Here is a 19915-nt window from a genome sequence, read left to right on the forward strand (position 1 = left end):
AGCCTTTGGTTCCTCTTTGATGCTATACTAGCTCCATTCCATGCTATATGCTGTATCATCTGCCTTATCTTTCTTTGAAAATGGAAATTCTCTGTGAGAATGAAAATTCTCTCCTTAACCCCTCCAATTAGGCTTCTGTTCCCATCTACCCTATCAGGGTTACTGATGACTTCCGTTTTATAAAATTCAATGATCAATTCCCAGTTCAAAACTTTATTTCTCAGCAGTTCTCTATGTAGTCATTCATTCATTCATCCTTTCTATCTTGAAATACTCTGAGTTCTGTGACACCCCCACCCTGTGTTCTTTTTCTTCTTGATTACTTTATATACCGGATATTTTTATGCCAATATTTTGGCATATACTTTGCCAAATATTTCTCTTCTTCCCAACCTCTAAAATTGATGTTCTTGAGTTCAATCTTTAGATCACTTTTGGTGATCTAATTTAGTCCAGTGGTTTTAAATGCTAACTATGTGCTAATCACTGTCAACTTTATGCTTTGCTTGACCTCTCCTGTAGCTTCAGATTCAAATACTCAATTGCTTTCTGATACAGAGTATATGCTTGGATAGGGAACAGGATGTTGAGGGGGACTTTTCCTATTATGCCCAAATTGACAACTAGGATCAAAAATTTGAGGAAAAGAGTTTATAAGCTCCCATCTCCCTCCTGACCCAGCTGAAGTGAGACAAGCCCTCATGAAAAGATTGGCGCAGCTGAGAAATCTGTGTTCCCAGGCACAATGGGAACGGATTCCTGGAGTTGTTGCAAGGCAAAGGTGCTTCTCTCAGGCCTTAACAAATGGTGTCTAAATTAGTTTTCCTGTATCAAATGTCACTTTCCTTTCATGTCTAAATAAGAAAACAACTGTAAGAGGAAGGAGACTTAAAGTAATCTTCAGAGTTGTGAGTAGTCGACTAAGGAACACTGTTGTGGGGGAGGAATAGATAGTGATATCATTTCTGAAAGCAAATGAGAAGGACTTCAAGAGATTTGCTTACAAAGATTGGGATGTCTGTTGGAAAGGACATGTGACAATTTATCCCTTGGGTAAATGTCTTCATAGTAGATTTGCTGATTTGTTTTGTGGCTATTTGAGTGTTAGGAAAATTTGAGAGAGGGAACATTGGAGCAACAGGTATTCTCTTCCTTTTCCTTGTAGCAAGGATGCTTGAGCTTCACAAGGATTGAGTGGCATTGTAGCCATACTTTTATCAGACAAACTAGATTTTGTTTTATTTTATTTTTTTAAAAGATTTTATTTATTTATTTGACAGAGAGAGACAGCCAGTGAGAGAGGGAACACAAGCAGGGGGAGTGGGAGAGGAAGAATCAGGCTCCTAGAGGAGGAGCCTGATGTGGGGCTCGATCCCAGAATGCTGGGATCACGCCCTGAGGTGAAGGCAAACACTTAATGACTGTGCCACCCAGGCGCCCCAAGACAAACTAGATTTTATTTTTATTTATTTATTTTTATTTTTTAAAAAGATTTTATTTATTTATTTGACAGAGACAGACAGCGAGAGAGAGAACACAAGCAGGGGGAGTGGGAGAGGAAGAAGCAGGCTCCTAGCAGAGGAGCCCGATGTGGGACTCGATCCCAGAACGCTGGGATCACGCCCTGAGCCGAAGGCAGACACTTAACGACTGCGCCACCCAGGAGCCCCAAGACGAACTAGATTTTAAACCAAAGACTATAATAAGAGATGAAGAGGGTCACTATAGCATAAAAAAAGATCAACAAGATCTAACAATTGTAAATATTTATGTCCCTAAGTTGGGAGCAGCCAAATATATAAATCAATTAATAACAAACTTAAAGAAACTCATTGATAATAACACAATACTAGTTGGGGACTTTACCACCTCACTTACAACAATGGGCAGATCATCTAAGTAGAAAAGGAACAAGGAAAAAGGGCTTTGAATGACACACTGGACCAGATGGATGGACTTAACAGTTATATTCAGAACACTTTATCCTAAAGCAACAGAATGCACATTCTTTTCAAGTACACATGGAACATTCTCTAGAATAGATCATGTACTGGGTCACAAATCAGGCCTCAACTGGTACAGAAAGATTATCATTCCATGCATATTTTCAGACCACAATGCTATGAGATTTGAAGTCAACCACAAAAAAAATTTGGAAAAACTACAAATACATGGAAGTTAAAGAACATCCTACTAAAGAATGAATGGGTTAACTAGGAAATTAAAGAAGAATTTAAAAAATACATGGAAGCAAATGAAAATGAAAACACAACAGTCCAAAACCATTGGGATGCAGCAAAGGCAGTCCTAAGAGGGAAAAAGATAGCAATACAGGCCTTTCTCAAGAAGCAAGAAAACTCTCAAGTACACCACCTAACCTTACACCTAAAGAAGCTGGAAAAAGAGCAGCAAATAAAGCCTAAATATAGGAGGAGAAGGGAAATAATAAAGGTTAGAGCAGAAATAAATGATATGGAAATTAAAAAAATACAGTAAAACAGATCAACAAAACTAGGAGGTGGTTTTTTGCATTGAAAAAATTAATAAACCCCTTGCCAGACTTATGAAAAAGAAAAGGGAAAGGACCCAAATAAATAAAATTGTAAATGAAAGGGGAGAGATCACAACCAACACCACAGAAATACAAACAATTATAAGAGAATATTATGAGCAATTATATGCCAACAGATTAGGCAATCTGGAAGAAATGGATACATTGCTAGAAACACAAAAATGAAACACAAAACTGAATCATGAAAAAATAGAAAATCTGAACAGACCCATAACCAGGAAAGAAATTGAACCAGTAATCAAAAATCTCCCCAAAAACAAGAGACCAGGGCTGAATGGCTTCCCAGCAGAATTCTACCAAATATTTAAGGAAGAGTTAATACATATTCTGAAGCTATTCCAAAAAATAGAAATGAAAGGAAAATTTCCAACTGATTCTATATGGCCAGCGTTACCTTGACTCTAAAACCAGACAAAGACCGACTGAAAAGGAGAACATGGATGCAAAAATTCTCAACAAGATACTAGTTAATTGAATCCAACTGTATATTAAAGAGATTATTCACCACAACCAAGTGGGATTTATTCCTAGGCTGCAAGGGTGGTTCAACGTCTGCAAATCAATCAACATGATACACCACATTAATAAAAGAAAGGATAAGCACCATATGATCCTCTCAGTAGATGCAGAAAAAGCATTTGACAAAATACAGTACCCTTTCTTGATAAAAACCCTCAAGAAAGGAGGGATAGAAGGAACATACCTCAACATCAATAAAGGCCATATAGAAAACACCCACAGCTAATATCATCCTCAATGAAAAACTGAGAACTTTTCCCCTAAAGTCAGGAACATGATAGGGATGTCCACTCTCACCACTGTTGTTCAACATAGTACTAGAAGTCCTAGCCTCACCAATCAGACAACAAAAAGGAATAGAAGACATCCAGATTGGCAAGGAAGAAGTCAAACTTACTGTTTGCAGACAACATGATACTCTATGTAGAAAACCTGAAAGACTCCACTAAAGAATTGCAAAAACTCATACATGAATTCAGCAAAGTCACAGAATATAAAATCAATGGGCAGAAATCTGTTGCATTTCTATACACCAAACAGAGCAGCAGAAAAAGTAGTCAGGGTATCGATCCCAATTGCAATTCCATCAAAACAAAGATACCTAGGAATGAATTCAATTAAAGAAGTAAACGATCTATACTCTGAAAACTATAGAACACTTATGAAAGAAATTGAAGAGGATACAAAGAAATAGGAAAGCATTCCATGCTCATGGATTGGAAGAACAAACATTGTTAAAATGTCTATACTATCCAAAGCAATCTATACATTTAATGCAATCCCTATCAAAATAACACCAGCATTTTTCACAGAGTTAGAACAAACACTCCTTAAATTTGTATGGAACTGCAAAAGACCTCAGATAGCCAAAAATAATTCTGAAAAAGAAAACAAAACTGGACGCATCACAATTCTGGACTTCAAGCTATATTACAAAGCTGTAGTTGTCAAGACAGTATGATACTGACACAAAAACAGACACATAAGTCAATGAAACAGAATAGAGAACCCAGTAATGGACCCACAACTATATGGTCAACTAATTTTCATCAAAGCCAGAAAGAATATCCAATGGAAAAAAAGACAGTCTCTTTCACAAATGGTGTTGAGAAAGCTGGATAGCTGCATGCAGAAGAATGAAACTGGACCACTTTCTGACACTGTACACAAAAATAAGTTCAAAATGGATGAAAGACCTAAGTGTGAGTCAAGAAACCACCAAAATCATAGAGAAGAACACAGGTAGAAACCTCTTTGATCTCAGCCATAGCAACTTCTTACCAGACATGTCACCATAGGCAAGGGAAACCAAAACAGAAATGAACTATTGGGACTTCATCAGGATGAAAAGCTTCTGTACAGCAAAGGAAACAATCAACAAAACTAAAAGGCAACCTACAGAATGGGATAAGATATTTGCAAATGACATCTGATTAAGGGTTAGTATCCAAAATATACAAAGAACTTCTAAAACTCAACATCCCCAAAACAAACAATCCAATTAATAAATGGGCAGAAGACATGAATGACACTTTGCCAAAGAAGACATCCAGATGGCTAATAGACACATGAAAAGATGCTCAACATCACTCATCATCAGAGAAATACAAATCAAAACCATGATGAGGTACATCTCACACCTGTCAGGATGCCTATAAATAACAATGCAAGAAACCACAGGTGAGGATGCAGAGAAAGGGAAACCCTCTTGCATTGTTGGTGGAAATGCAAACTAGTGCAGCCAATCTGGATGAAAGTATGGAGGTTCCTCAAAATGTTAAAAACAGAACTACCCTATGATCCAGCAATTGGACTACTAAGTATTTACTCAAAGGATAGAAAAACACAGATTTGAAGGGATACATGCACCCTGATGTTTATAGCAGCATTATCAACATAACCAAACTATGGAGAGAGCCCAAATGTCCATCAACTAATGAGTGGATAAAAAATATATGATGTGTGTGTGTGTGTCTATACACACACAATGGAATATTACTCAGCCATCAAAAAAGAATGAACTCTTATCATTTGCAACAACATGGATTGAGCTAGAATTATTATGCTAAGCGAACTAAGTCAAATACCATATGATCTCACTTATATGTGGAATTTAAGAAAGAAAACAGATGAACATATGGGAAGGGGGAAAAGAAAAAAAAAGGAGAGAGGGAAGCAAGCCATAAGAGACTCTTAATAGGGAACAAACTGAAGGTTGCTGGAGGGGAGGTGGGTGGGGGGAATGGGATAACTGGGTGATGGGCATTAGGGAGGGCACTTGTTGTAATGAGCACTGGGTGCTATATGCAGGGGATTAATCACTAAATTCTACCCCTGAAACTAATACTATCCTATGTGTTAACTAACTTGAATTTATATAAAATCTTGAAAGAAAACAAAACAAAATAGACATAACAAAGAAAAGAAGACATCCAACCTTGAACTTTTGTGTTGGTATCTTCCTCAACTTCATGCCTATTTGGTGATGGTAGTAACAGACTATGAGGTATACTGTGGGGAGGGAGCTGAGGGGCTCTAGAATAGGCCATACTGGAGTCAATACTCTCACATCAAGGACTGTGCAGTAGAATCCTCAGAACTGGGCAAGTTCTTGCAGATTCCTCCAAAGAATTCAGTGTGTATTCTACAAGGCATTTGAGTACCTACCCTAAATGACATTGAAAGGCAGCCAGTCTCCTGTCCTTAGAAAAAAGGACTGCAACTAACAGAGGAGGGAAATTGCAAGCTTAATTAAGTGAAATCCATCTTTCTAGCCTCAGCTCAGTGGGAACTATAATCAAAGGAGGTGGGCAGAAAGGAGGAGACTGCACTTCCCTGTTCTGAGTCAGTGGGCCTAAGATTGACTGCTAAAATGAAGTATTTCAAGAGGAGTGGCCTGAGGGTTTTTATTAATTTAAAATGACTAAAAATTATGGGTTCTATCTCAGATGTTAATGGATAGGGAAGAGATATGTGTCAGAGACCATGCCTGTGGCCTACTGAGTGCAGACTTTTTAACAAACTAGTCATAAGTGTCCAAGGCATCTTGAGCTCAACATGTACAAAACTGAACTCAAGATTGTCTCCTCTAAATATGCCCTTCTTCCCATCTTGCCTAGATCAGTAAATGGCCCCATTCTCCCTGTTGCTTTGGTCCCAAACCTGAGAATAACCCTTAATTCTTCTCCATTTAAACTAACATTAAGTGTAACAGCAGAATCTGTTGGCTCTACCCTAAAAATACATGGAATGTGAAGACTTCTCCCCGCCCCCCCCGATCACTATGCTTCTTGTCACACTCACATGTAACTGGTGGTCCTTTAATCCCAGTCCTCCTAACTGTCTTCCTGCTTCTTCTCTTGAGTTCCCTGCCCTTGTCACTCTCGGCAGTTAATCCTCCATACAGTAGTCAGAGAGATGTTATAAAATTATAAAGCAGACATTATGACTTCCTGTTCAAACCCACTAGTGGTCCCTCGTTATGGCTAGAATAAAATCTCCCATTTTTTTACCAAGGACTGCAAGGCCTCACATAAGTGGCCCCTGTTTCTCTGACCTCATCTTCTGCCATCCTCCCTCTTTCTTGTCATCCATCTGGCTAGAATATGCATCCCTACAGCAGACCCTACATTCTTGTTCTTTTGCCTAGAACACTCTTTCTCTGTATACCACCTTTTTTCAGTTACTGTGCTTTTATGTCTTCATGACATTTATCTGAAAGTTATTATGTGTTAATTTATTATTATTTGCATGTTTTATTTCAAAATGTAAACTTCTTGAGTGCAGTGGCTTTTTTCCCCACTGTTATATTCTCAGTATCTAGAATAGACACCCAATATATTTTTGTTAAATGCATTAGTATCTTTGAAGATTTAAAGTTTATTATTTTAGTTCTCTTCAGATTTCCGCAGCTGTATTTCTTTGGGTTGAAATTCTCCAGTTTATTGGGGCTGATGGAGTGTCACTTGTTGTGCCGGGTTTCCTCATGCATTTCATAATTTTTTTGGTGTCTCTTATTCCTCGAGAATTATCTTTGTGGGTGTTTTATCCTGTGAATATTCTGTTGCGGCTCCCTTCTTATGGGGATTTTTGTGGTTTTTATTGCCTTAGCTATCAGGGTACAGCATCACCAAACCAGATCTCAACTGTTTTGGCTTGGGTTTCCTGTACTGCACGGATGGCACACTTCCAGCAGAGCTTTGAGCCCTGAGCAGATTAGGTATGGTCCTGTGCAGGTGGCTCTGTTTTCATGGCTAGGACAGATAGGTAGGGTATTTTCTGTGCCCAGTTTTGCTCAGGGAGTCTCAATTCCAATTCTCACCTGGGTTCTGGGTTCTGACATCATTCCACCCTCCAGCCCCTCTTTATGCTTGAGCTCAGCTGTGCAGTTATAATAATAATAATAATAATAATAATAATAATAATAATAATAGTAGTAGTAATAATAATAAAACAGCAGGCAAAACCAACTCAGCCAGAAAGAAGGTGGTGTATTCTCTAGTGCCTTTGGCATACATTTTTATCTCCTCCCAATCCCTTGGGTCTTGGATTTTAAAATCTTCCCTCCCACCCTTTCTGATGCCTCCACTGAAAAGGACACTAAATTCTTCACTTTAGGTTCTGGATTATAATTTCCACCTGCAAAACCAATAGTGCCTTTTGCTAAACTCAGGTGTTCCCAATTATAGGGCCTGTTCCCAAACATAGACATCTGAGGTTTCCAACCTCATCCTTGGGTCTGCACCATTGACCCTTTTGTCTCAGTATTTTCATCTGTCAGTGAGACTATTTAGCTGGTCAGCCTCCTCGTTCAGGATTCAGAAAGAACGTGTAGAATGTCTATGTTAACAGTTCCAGTTTTTTCTCCTCAGATGCCAATCTTTGTGTCCAAATATTATTGCAGTTGTTCAAAAGTTATTATAAAAATATAATCAGAAGGTATTTAGATGGAAAAAGAGGGGTATGTAAGCACGTTTGCAATCTGTTAGAGTGATCCATGTTTTAAAAATTGGGAAATTTTATCTAAAATCCGGATTAAGTGAGATGCTCTGGCAGCTCTAGATTTGCATTCTTGCACAAAGAAATTGGCTAGAGCTGAGCAGCGGCTACCCTCCTTAGACTGTACACGATCTTTCCACAGTTCTTAGGTGATGTGCTTCACCTACTCATTTATAGTATCTTCCTGGGCTCTATTGGCATTTGAATTTTTAAAGTCTTGACAAGAACTTTGGGTTTTAATAGTAATGTAATTTAATTTCAATCTGAGGAACCCCAAGGGATATTGATATTGCATAAAAATCATTTGTAATGTAGGCAGGAGGACCGGATAGTGTGAAAGGTGGTTTCATGAATTCTATGTTAAAGATCACCACTGTTAGTACTTGATTTGGTTTAAACATTGAGTCACTGTTTGTGTCTGTTTCCTGGGAAATTGAGTTAGGAACTGAAGTAATGAGAACTCTTACAGTTTTGAATTGAAAAGACTGTCTGGCAGTTCTAATCTGGAGAACTTGGGTAATGTGAAAGCAAACAAATATGAGAAACATGAATCTCAATTTTTTGTACAATTTAGAAATAGAATATCAGTTCTCGGGAAAAGTCTCACATTTGACAGGTTGAGAAGTAAAGAACTTACTTGAGGTTCTCTGTGAAATCACTAAAAAATAAGCAAAAAGAAATCCATGTTACTTTTCTTAAATAGAAAAAGCAGTATTATCTAACATTTTCCACTAGTGTCTTTGAGGGAAGGACTTGGGTAGACATAGGAAGAAAGCATACTTTGAGGGAACACTCAAAATTTTCTCTCCATTTAAACATCATTATGGACTTCCCGTTTGTCTCTCAAAAATTTTGCCCACCTCTGTTATTTATATTTTTCAGGATTTTTTGTTGTTGTTGACAAATGCTACTTTACTTCTTTTCTTTTAATCAGTATATTCTTAAATTATCTATAATGTAGGGGAAGCTGGGTAGTAAGGCAGCAAGAGAGCAATGAAAAACTCAAATCACTTTAACAGAACGAAGTCCCTTAGACTTTGAAGACCAGAGAACCATAGTAGAGAAACAGGTATAATACTTACTTATGGCAGGTAGGGGCACACCTTTAAAAAAAAAAAAAGATATCAGTGAGTAATTGTTTGAAAGGAACAAGTTTCCTTCTAGGGAAGCATATTTGTGTGAGGAAGAAGCTTCGTAGTCACATGGCTCTTGGTTCAAACTATGGTTCAGTGAACTGTGTTCCTGGGCAAGTATGTGGCCTTGGTTTCTTAGCCCTTACGAAGAGGTCAATTGATTTACTCCAAGGATTAAATGGGATATAATGTAGTTAGAGCACCTATATAGTTCTTATCACGGAGGAGATGTAAAGTAAACAAATGCTTGAAATTAAATAAATGTAAGTTTACTTCACAGGATGAGCTGAAGGCAAAGAAAGGTGAGAGGTATGAGTCTCAGGCTGTTGTACGGGAGTTAGAAATGATTAGGGCAGAAGCAGTTCTGTAGGCCATATGGAGAGCAACAACAACAGAAAACAGTAAAAAACAAACAAAAAAACACAAAAAACAAAACAGACTGAACTTACCTCTGGGCATTGAAGGTGGTGGACCAGCTGGAAGACAGAGAAGTATTTTTGCAAGCCTTTTCTCTTCCACTCTTTTTTCCCCTCTCAGTTTAGAGTTCTTTCTCATTAAGTCATTATAACAAGAGGGAAAATATTCCCTTTGGTCTTAAATCAGCAGGATTTGAACTTTCAAAAAAGCATTAATAACCATGGAATTTGGCCATGGGAAGGCAAGTGGTTAAGGAAGTATGTACCCATGCCCAGAAATCCCAGCAGACCCAGGGAACGAAGTTATAGGACTCCACAGTGGAGGATCCATGGAAGAACTTACGGAGGGCAGGTGGAATTGATCCGGCTGGAAAACAGAACAGAGAAAATTGTTATCCCCTTTTCCTTTCTTCCCCATTCAATTTGTTTTGTCCTTTGTAACATGTCATTTTTAACTGCTGGGAAACCTTCCCCCCAATCTTTATTTTTTATGTAAATCATGGAATTTGATTTTTTTACCCATGGAATTATTAAAAAGCTAGGAGAATTATTGGTAGTTTGAATACAGAGTGTCTAAAAAATAGGAATTTCAAGCCTCTAAAATCTCAAATGGCCAGGGAAATTTTCCTCAGATATCTTGGAATTCAAAATGTGGAAAAACAGACTGGGTAGGGCAGGAGGTCCAAATGAAAAACTGTTCTAGAAACTTCTGCTCCCCTCCTTTCTCTTTCATCATTTTTTCCTTTTCTATAGGCAGCCTCTTGTTGGTGGTCTCTGTAACTAAGCAAAACTTTTTTTCTCCCCTGTTTATGTAAATCAGTAGTGTTACATCATGAATCACCCAGAGGGACTTTGATAATGGAATAGCAAGGGGCCAAGAGGTACCTCAAGCCCTTTGCATACCAACATGACTAGATAAAGACTCTTGGCCCTACTAAAAACCAGTCGAGACTGTGGCAGAGAATAAAATGAATGCGCAGACTTACTGTTTGGGTGAGGAGTTGATCCTACTGAAAAATAAGCAGAGAGATTTCTTATTGCCCCCTGCTCACGTACTCTCCTGTTCATTTTTTTCTATTGGTAAATTTTCCGGTGACAGAACTGCTTGAAAAGTTTTTCTGTTCAGGAGTATTTGAACTTTCTAGAAAACTTACAGTCAGCTGGTGGAATTCAGGTTAATGGAGAAGCAAAAGCTGAGAAAATAAGTTTCAAGTTTGTGTACTGGAACTCAAATTCCAATAGACGTTGCTGGGCTTTGATAAGTGCACAGCAAAGAAACAAACAACTTACTAATTGCTCATATAGAGGACCCTGCTGGAAAACAGAACTATTATCTGTATCTTTGTTTTTCCTATTCATTTTTTCTCCTTCTGTAAGGAAAGTCCTTACCAATCTTTTAGAACCACGGAGAAACTTTTTTCTCTGTTCTTTAATTTTTATGTGACTCGGTGAACATTTTAGAAACTTATTAATAACCTAGTGGAATTCTGAGTAATGGAAAAATGAGGGCCAGGGAAAGAGGAGCTTTAAGATGTTGCTATCCCAATATGGATGGATTAATTTTCGTTCAAGTACATCTGTTAGACACTGCTGGAGATAATTGAGTTCCAACATGAAGGGAGATAGTCAAACTTACAGGAGGATCCTGTAGCTGAAAAACAAAGAGAGAAATCAATGTGGAAAGACTGGTGAAAGAGGAATTAATTTTCTTGCTTAATTTCAAGAGACAGTATCAGAAATGTTCGTGGAGGGAGCACCGAACCCCTATAGATGTGTTGTGCACTGTGCTGGAGAACACAGCGGCCGTCATGCCTTGGGGGATTCTGCCTCCTGCTTAGTTTGAGAGGCTTCAGGAAAGAGAGACAATTTATCTCTTCCCTTTTTTGCAGTGAGCAGTAACTGCTTAAAATCCTACCAGAGATTGGTAATTTAAACTGTGCTGCTTTTACTTTTCTACTCCCTGTTTCTGCTATTCTGTGCAAGCTATTTATTCATAACAAATGTCGTCCCCCCACCCTTGTTGAGATATTACAATAAACTTCAGATAGTTTCCTCTGATATTTTTATGTAATATGGTATATCCATATGAAGTGTTTTGGATTATTAAGTGGGGTTTGTATTCCCCCCAGTTCATTCATTCCTTGGGTGGGGGTGCAGCCAGGTAGTGGAATAAGGAAGAGATGGAGAAACATGAATGTCTATACCCACAAGACAGAAGCAAAGGATTCCAGACCCTGTAGGAAGCCGAAGGCAAGTACTGTATAAGAACAAGTACGGGGGCGCCTGGGTGGCACAGCAGTTAAGCATCTGCATTCGGCTCAGGGCGTGATCCCGGCGTTATGGGATCGAGCCCCACATCAGGCTCCTCCGCTATGAGCCTGCTTCTTCCTCTCCCACTCCCCCTGTTTGTGTTCCCTCTCTCGCTGGCTGTCTCTATCTCTGTCAAATAAATAAATAAAATCTTTAAAAAAAAAAAAAAAGAACAAGTACGGAACTTACTAGTCATTTCTGAAGTTTCCCCTGGCAGAAAAACGGAAGGGAAAAAAAGGGAGAAATCAGTGCGTGTAGAATGAAGATAACTTAGTTCTCCCATGATGGGCTTGAAAAGGGTAACTACAGGGAGGATGCAGAGAGCTCTAAAACCTGCTTGTCAGCTCAGTGCAACATCTGGACTTAAGCCCCCACCCCTGTGCTTCACATCCTCAGGCCTGCTTCTGTGGGTCTGGGGCAGAGGAGTGGCTGTCCTCCTTCCTTTCCATTCCTTTCAGAGGTCGTAAATGCTTGAAATTTCTAGAAGTTCATAATATCTTAAACTTGTACTTCTTTGTACGTTTGTCATGCTCATTTTCATTTATTTCTTTTCCCTACCTAACCTTTTCGTTTGAAAAGTTTTCTTCCCACTCCTTTTTTTTTTTTTCAAGTAGTCCCATTTGGAGCACTCGTTTTTGTTAAAAAAGAATTATCAGTGCATTTTGCATTTTCTTCAGATCACCTGTAATTTAGGGGAAAGCTAGGAAGTAATAAATGTAGCAGTGAAATTTCCATTTATACATTACTGCATGTTTTAAGTATTTACACATACGGGAGAGGGAATTAAGCAGGAAAGAAAAGGGAAAGGGAATCCATGTACCTATATAGAATCTCAGGCACATGGTAGCTATTTGGGGACTTTGGGCCAGATCTGACCCTCCCTTTAGCCCCAGTGAGATCCTCTAAGGTGAGCTGGTTTATTATTTCTCTCTTATAAGAATTATGAGAACTTCCAAGCTGTGAGTCTTGGTGATAATTAAGAGTACTGAGAAAGGAGGCCCTGAATTAGGAGAATAGTCGATAAATGATGGCTCATGTTTATTCACAAAAGAAGTATTTAGAACCAGCATTTAGGGCAGGCAGCATCCAGTTTTAGTGACCACAGTATGATTGTATGGAAGAATGCCTGCCCTCTCCGTGTTTTGAGTTCCTTTCCCCAAGATATCTTATAGGACCATAAACTTCATGGCACCAGAGATTAACCAAATCTTTCTCTCTTATTCATGACTTTATTTTGGAAGTATATTTTTAATTATTTTTTATTATGTTCAGTTAGCTAACCTATAGTACATCATAAGTTTTTGATGTAGTGTTACTGACTTTATCACCAAGCCTCATCTCAGTTTCTGATACAAGAGCTCAGCCAGTTGAAGGAATGTTTGAATACATCTGACTTGCCTTCTGATAATGTCCTCTTATTTGGCTTAAGCTTTGGAATGCTATTACTTAATTTCCAGACTCAGAATTTACAATGACCTGAGGTTTGGTTTGTTCTGACACCCCAGAATTTGACCCTGGTTTTTCCCTAGCTAGTCACAATATGAGCGTACCCTTCACTCTCTTTCACTTACAGTTTGCAATTGCTTGATGCACCTGCCAGTTCTATAATTGAGGCCACCTACCATCATATCCTGTTCCCTGAGGCTGTATGTGTGTGTGTGTGTGTGTGTGTTGGGTGTTTGGGAAGGATAGGACATGGGAAAGAGAAGGCATTGGGAGAAAAGATTGGAGAACTCAGTGTAGACTAGATCCTTAGTAGTATTCCCTGGTACGTTTTTCCCAGGAAACTGGGAAGAAAACTGATAAGACCTCAGTCTATTTAAATTTGATTATTTTTTCCTTCTTTTACATTTATTTTTAAAATTTGCTTTCCTTTTTTCCCCCATTTTCTTTACATTGTCTCTGTTGTCTTTGAGTAGGCCCTTTATGAACTACAAATTACTTCAGAAGTGAAAAATTACCCTTATTCTTTCTCTGTTACTTTAGAAAATTCCATATTATTATAGAAGCCATTATGACCATTCCTGGGGACATTTTCTTACTTTTTTTTCTGAAGAAATAACCTTAGAGAATTCTCAGCAAGTGGAAACTGAGATGCATGAAAACATGCCTACCACTGTCCTTGTGGTAATAGATACATTTGGGACAGGGGACAGGCCCTCTATACACTGTAGAAGATCAAAGAACACCAGAGGAAAAAGATAAGGAACTTACCACTGGGCCCAGTATATTGCACTAAAAAGAGAAACAAACATTAATTACTGTGGTTGTTGAACATGATAAACTAATGTTTTCCAAAGGAGAAAGGTTAAATAGCTTCCCAGAATTACTAAATCCCAATCTTCAGGATTAAATATTTTTATTGGATTGTATCCTCACCATAAGAATAGATCTTGCCCTAGGAGACTTGCACCCTGTTTTAGTTGGAGGGAGAACCATTTCATGCTTGTCTTTCATTACTACAGGTGTTTGCAGTGAGATCTTTATTGTATTCCTTTCCCTCCATTTTCCCCATCTTTTTGTTCTCTTGTCATTTTTTTCCCATTCTCTTGGCTATCCTTCTTTTGTCTTCTTTCTTCTTTCTTATGTCTTCCCCCACATTCTCTCTATTGCATCTTTGCTTTGGAACATTCTTCTAATGTATGCTGACAAACTGCTATAATTATTATTAGAAAAGTACACTACCTATTACGAATTTGAGTAATATATATGAGTTAATGTATGTACAGGAAACTTACCAATAGGTCCTGGAGTTTGCACTAAAAAGAAATCAAAATTGGCATGTTAGTATGAGTGTTTGGATGAAGAATAAATTTTTCATTAATTTTATTCTAGGGATGGGGCTTTGGGAGATAGAGTAAGGGAGAAGAAGTGATAACAGTAATAAGAACATTAGGGAGAACTAATCCAGGTGTGATAACTATATAGCAAAAGAGATATTGAACATATATTGTAACTCAGCCTGAGATGAGGATCTCTCTTCTTTCCTGTCAGTAACAGAAGATACTGCTTTTTTAAAGGACCACCCTTGTACTAAAATATGTCTGACCAAATAATATGCTCTAGGGTAGGCATGAAGGTAGGAGGTAAGGATGTAGTCTTCTCACAGTTTCCAGCTTACTAACTACTGCTTTGATTAGCTTGAGTGTCTCTGGGAAAGAGTCAACAAAACCTGCAGTTTTCAATGAGAATTTGGCTTTCTTTTTTTGATTTTCTAGTTCTGATTAAACCTGCTATCTTACTTGACAACATTCCTTTTACTTAAGGATGGTCTTTGGGGCGCCTGGGTAGTTCAGTCAGTTAAGCGTCTGACTCTTGATTTCAGCTCTGGTCATGTCGTCAGGGTCATGAAATCGAGCCCTGAGTTGGGCTCCATGCTCAGAACAGAGTCTGCTTAAGACTTTCTCTCCCTCTCCTTGTCCCTGTCCCTCTCTCTAAAATAAATAAATAAAAAATTTTAAAAATAAAAAAAATAAAAAAAATGAAAGGAAGAATGATTTTTGCTTGGTAAATTGCATGTGAACTGGGAGAACTATAAATATCTGTTAGAAAGCCATATCTTTGGGCTTCCATGAGTGTAGTTACCATGTATTTGGGCATGTTCCTTATAGGATCCCTGCAGGTTATGTATGTGGAGTTCTTGTAGGATATTTTTGGCTCCTGGGGCTTCTAACTCCAAGCAGCTCCTGCTTGGAGCTGGTGGTGCAACAGGCACGTGCATAGACCATTTCAAGGAATACAGTCACAGAAGAGGGATGGTTGATGCTGCCCTAGGGGCAAGCTGTGCTTCCTGCCTTAAGTCCCGCTGAGTAGCCTGGTAAAGGTTGGGATCATCTTGTGAGTCTGCATGATTAATTGAATCTAAAAAGACCGCTCCTCCTTTCAGTGGGCATTGCATTGTCTCTCTTCTCCATAGCTCCTTACTTCATGGCACTCATGATGCGAAATATCCCAGTTCTAACCCATAAGCCCCCAAAACCTTTAACTCTGTATTTTTTTTTTTTTTTGTCTGTGTAAAATGCTAGAAGGTGGATTACCAGTTGTGGATATCCTGGGCCATGAGTTGTAGACAAGCTAGAAATTTAGGTATTTTGCAAAAGTAATTTAATGTTTGCTTTGACTGTATCTATTAAATAAAAAGTGCCCTTGATCCTCAAGTAGAATTCCTAGGACACCTGCCCTCTGGTATAAGCCACTAAATCTGTAGACAGATGATCATTTCAAATATTATTTTGTTTTTGTAGTTTTCCTATATTTTCTTGCTCTTTTTCCATTTTTAATTTGTGATTTTGTAGATTTCCTTTACTTCTCTTTCTCAGCTTTATTTATACTCATTTACTCTTTTTTCTTCTCCTGCCTCCAACTCAATCTCCTGCCTTCAACTTTCTTCCTATTTTTGTTTTTTTTAAATTTCTCTCAATTTTTCCTCTTAACATGTATCTTTATTCTCTTTTACTCTTTGTATTGCATTTTCCTCTTATTTCCTCTCCCCATAGGCCTTTTTGTCCACTATTTTTAATATTTTAAGTTCATTGTATTCCTGACTGACAACCTTTAGAACACTCAAAATGGTAGTGGAAAGAACTCAACTCGAGCGTCAGCACAACCTCAATTCTAACTTCATTAACTATCTTCCTTCCCTTATTTTTTTTGAAGAATGACTTCTGAAACTCAATTTTTTCATCTCTCAAGGCTTTACCCAACACCATTGAAATGCTGCGTAGGCCCAGCAAAATAAGGCATGGGAGAGTTAGCAAAACTTTAAGCCATTATAGGAATCATACAAGGAGTGTTCACTTCAGCAGCACATACTCTAAAATTGGAACGATACAGAGAAGATTAGCATGGCCCATGCAAAGGTTGACATGCAAATTCATGAAGGAATCACACAAAGAATGACGAGGTACAGATACAGGCCTTATATTCATTCTGTCAGGCGAATATGGGAAACCTCAAACATTTTTTTTTTTTAGGTTTCTAATTTCAAAAATTCCTAATTTTTGTTAGGAATCCTATAACCCAGTGTGTGAAGCTGTAACTATTTGCTCTTAGTTTGTAAATATGTAATTATGGACAATTGTATCTTGAACCTAACCATTATTTATAATGTTTCCATGGAAAAATGCAATAGGGTAAGTTGCTAAAAGTTGGTGAAAATAGAACCTAACTGTCTTGGAAAGAACTTTTCAGAGAAATCAGATAGTAAGAAAAAATAGGATTTGCATTATTTTGAACATAATCTAATAACAAAAAATTATTTTCAGGGAAAGCAAGAAGTTTAAGTGCTGTGTTCTAAATCTTTATTACATGTTGGTTCTAAAAAGCTAGATTATATAACGTAGAAAAGACCCCTCGTAGGGGGTTATTTTTTCACTTCATATTTCAGTTTCATAGTTAATATCTTTTTATTGCAGAACTTGGGTGAATCCAACCTCTAGGAATTCTGAGTGGGATAATGAGGCAGTGGAAACACTTGATCCTGGAGTCTATGGGCATGAATCATTTGAAATAAAAATCAACTGACATTCTAAGCATTGTAAAGGACCAAAAGACATTGTAATTGAGAGTTAGGTGACTTACCAATGGTTTTTTGAGAGAGCTCTAGAAAAATAAAAGAGAAAAGAAATCAGTAGCTGCTCTCAGGCTCTGGAGCCCATAGTTCTCATTTGCATGCTTTTCCTGGTAAGAATCTGTGCCGCTAAACTTGGGCTCAACTGTAGTGGGGTAGTAGGGATGTTGACTTTCTTCATGGCTGCTGAGACAATCTAATACACATAAGGGACTCCTTATCTAATGGATCCACTGAGAGGCTAAGCAGCAAAAGTACTAAGTAGAGGTGACCCTTTTGGCCCATTTAAACCCCTGTAGAAGTTTGGAAAAATCTTTCTCCATTTAAACTTAATTTTCTTCCTTTCCCCTATAATTTCACTTCTGTCCATCTCATTCTGTTTTTAAAAGTCCTTTGTGTGGTATTGGTAAGCCACTGGAAACCTTCAAGAGTTCATCTTCTGCTTTATAGTTTGTGTTTGGCACTGGAATGTTCCTTCACACTATCATTAATGATTTACTGAAATGGTAGGTAGAAGACAACAAAAAGACCAAGAAAATGTGGACCCCAAACCCCTGAAATCCCAACACAGAATCCAGGGAAGGGTCCCTAAGATACTGCAGGAAATTAAAATTCTCTACAGTGGAGAATCAGGTAGTAAACTTACTGATAGGTCCCGTAGCTCCTGCTAAGAAACGGAGAAGGAAAGAGAGAGGAAGAGGGAAAGAGGTGAGGGGGAGAGGGAGATAATCAGTATGCTTCATCACTGTGAGGGAAATAACCATTCTTCAGCCCTCACTCTAGAGGGAGTGTCATAAGTAGAAACCCTAGGAACATCAAGAGTTGCTTGCATGGCCATCCATGTTGTACAATATAGGGGACTTCTAGGAATGGAGGCCTCCCCTTGTGTTCAGTGATATTTGCAACCTTTAGGGGATTAGGATAGACATTCCATACTAATTCATAATGTCTCCTTTAAAAAAATTTTTTTTTCTCTCTCTCTTTTTTCCCTCTCATTCCATTAGGGACATATTGTAATTTGAAAAGTGAACATTCCCTTGCTGACAGGGCATTGCGACTGCTTTCTATTTTCTTATATTAGCCCATGGGTTTCACAGTTAGCTCTTTACTTCATGCAGGCCTTCTTTGGAAACTGTGTAATAGGAATGCTAGAGAAGTTGAGAAATATGGCATCAAGAAAACAAGGCAGATCAGTACTTAAGACCTTGTGGGTGAGAAATTAAAGGAACCAGAGTTGAGAAACAAATTTGGTACTTACGAATTGGTGCTGTGAATTGCACTGAAATACAAAGAGGAAAATCAGCCAGGTTTGGTATTAACAGAATGCTCATGCCACCAAGAGAAACTGTGAAGCATCTCAACCAGAAGGAGAATTACTACCACATATCAGTAGATAATTTTAGCAAAGAAGCCCCATAGCCCTCCCTAAAGATTAAGTCATTTGGCATTCATCTTCAATGAGAAATCTACAGCAGAGGGGAAGGTATAAAACTAGGGCTGAAGGTTGTCAATCTTTCCTTCACTTTCATCCCTCCCCTCTTTCCCTGTATGCCTGCCCAACACTCAGCTCTCTCAAAGGACTGACACTCCTAGGGGTAGGTGGGATGTCAGTTCCCCTCGCTTTTTTCCATCGCCATCTCCTCCTTTGTCTTTATCATGCTTATTTTTTTGCCTTCTCCTAGAACCACCTGTTCTTGTAGTTCTTCCCTCAGTTTAGGAAAAGTCCACAAATAGTTATTTTAATTATTTTTATCATAATAAAGAAAAATTTCCCCTGGTTTTAAATATTTATATTTCATATTATTTTAAATATGAATGATTAGGCTTTCCCTTGTCTTAAACTCAGTGACAGTTCAGGATATTTTTTCTGATGTCTTGAGCATCAGGAGGGGTCAGTAATTCAAATGCAACCATGCAATCAAGAAGCGTGGGTGAGAAAGCCTACACATAGAAAGAGCTTGGGTAAGGAGAGGTCCCATAGCCCACAGAAGACCAGAGAGTGTCAGAATTAGGAAACAGAAAAGGAACTCACTTATGGGTCCAATGGTTCCAGCTAAAATATGGGAAAAGCAAGACAGAGTAATTAGAATGGTTCTTTGGCACAGAAAATTTACAGTTTGCACTGAAATTATTTTTGGGAGAACATCATAAATGCAGACACAGGGAACAAAATTTCTACTTCATCAGAACAGTAAATAAATTTTATTCTTCATTCCCTACCATGGAGGACCCCTGTAACTACTGGGATCTGACAGCTGGAGCTGCAGGGATGTGATGGTCAGGGTTCCTTCCCTGATGGGTCACTGTAACTCCGTAGATTCCACGGGCCATTACTTTTCTTCCATCGGGGCTAATTTGAACTTGTTTAGCCAGAATCTATGGCCTCATCTTATGAAGG

General features: G+C 38.3%; 1 protein-coding gene and 1 non-coding gene across 2 annotated transcripts in view; one reads left to right on the forward strand and one right to left on the reverse strand.

Annotated features, from left to right (window-relative positions):
* The window catches only part of TSBP1 (testis expressed basic protein 1), a 151125-nt gene that overhangs the window by 106558 nt on the left and 24652 nt on the right, over positions 1-19915 (reverse strand). The window contains 9 exon segments of the mRNA XM_034661681.1: positions 8727-8747; positions 9172-9192; positions 9672-9815; positions 14163-14183; positions 14687-14707; positions 17529-17549; positions 18164-18184; positions 18776-18796; positions 19550-19570. Of these exon segments, the coding sequence (XP_034517572.1) occupies positions 8727-8747; positions 9172-9192; positions 9672-9815; positions 14163-14183; positions 14687-14707; positions 17529-17549; positions 18164-18184; positions 18776-18796; positions 19550-19570 (312 nt within the window).
* Positions 16738-16843, forward strand: LOC117802481. The gene has a single exon (XR_004625863.1). It is a non-coding gene; the product is annotated as a U6 spliceosomal RNA (small nuclear RNA).

Source organism: Ailuropoda melanoleuca, chromosome 5 (assembly GCF_002007445.2).
Source record: "Ailuropoda melanoleuca isolate Jingjing chromosome 5, ASM200744v2, whole genome shotgun sequence".
NCBI lineage: Eukaryota > Metazoa > Chordata > Mammalia > Carnivora > Ursidae > Ailuropoda > Ailuropoda melanoleuca.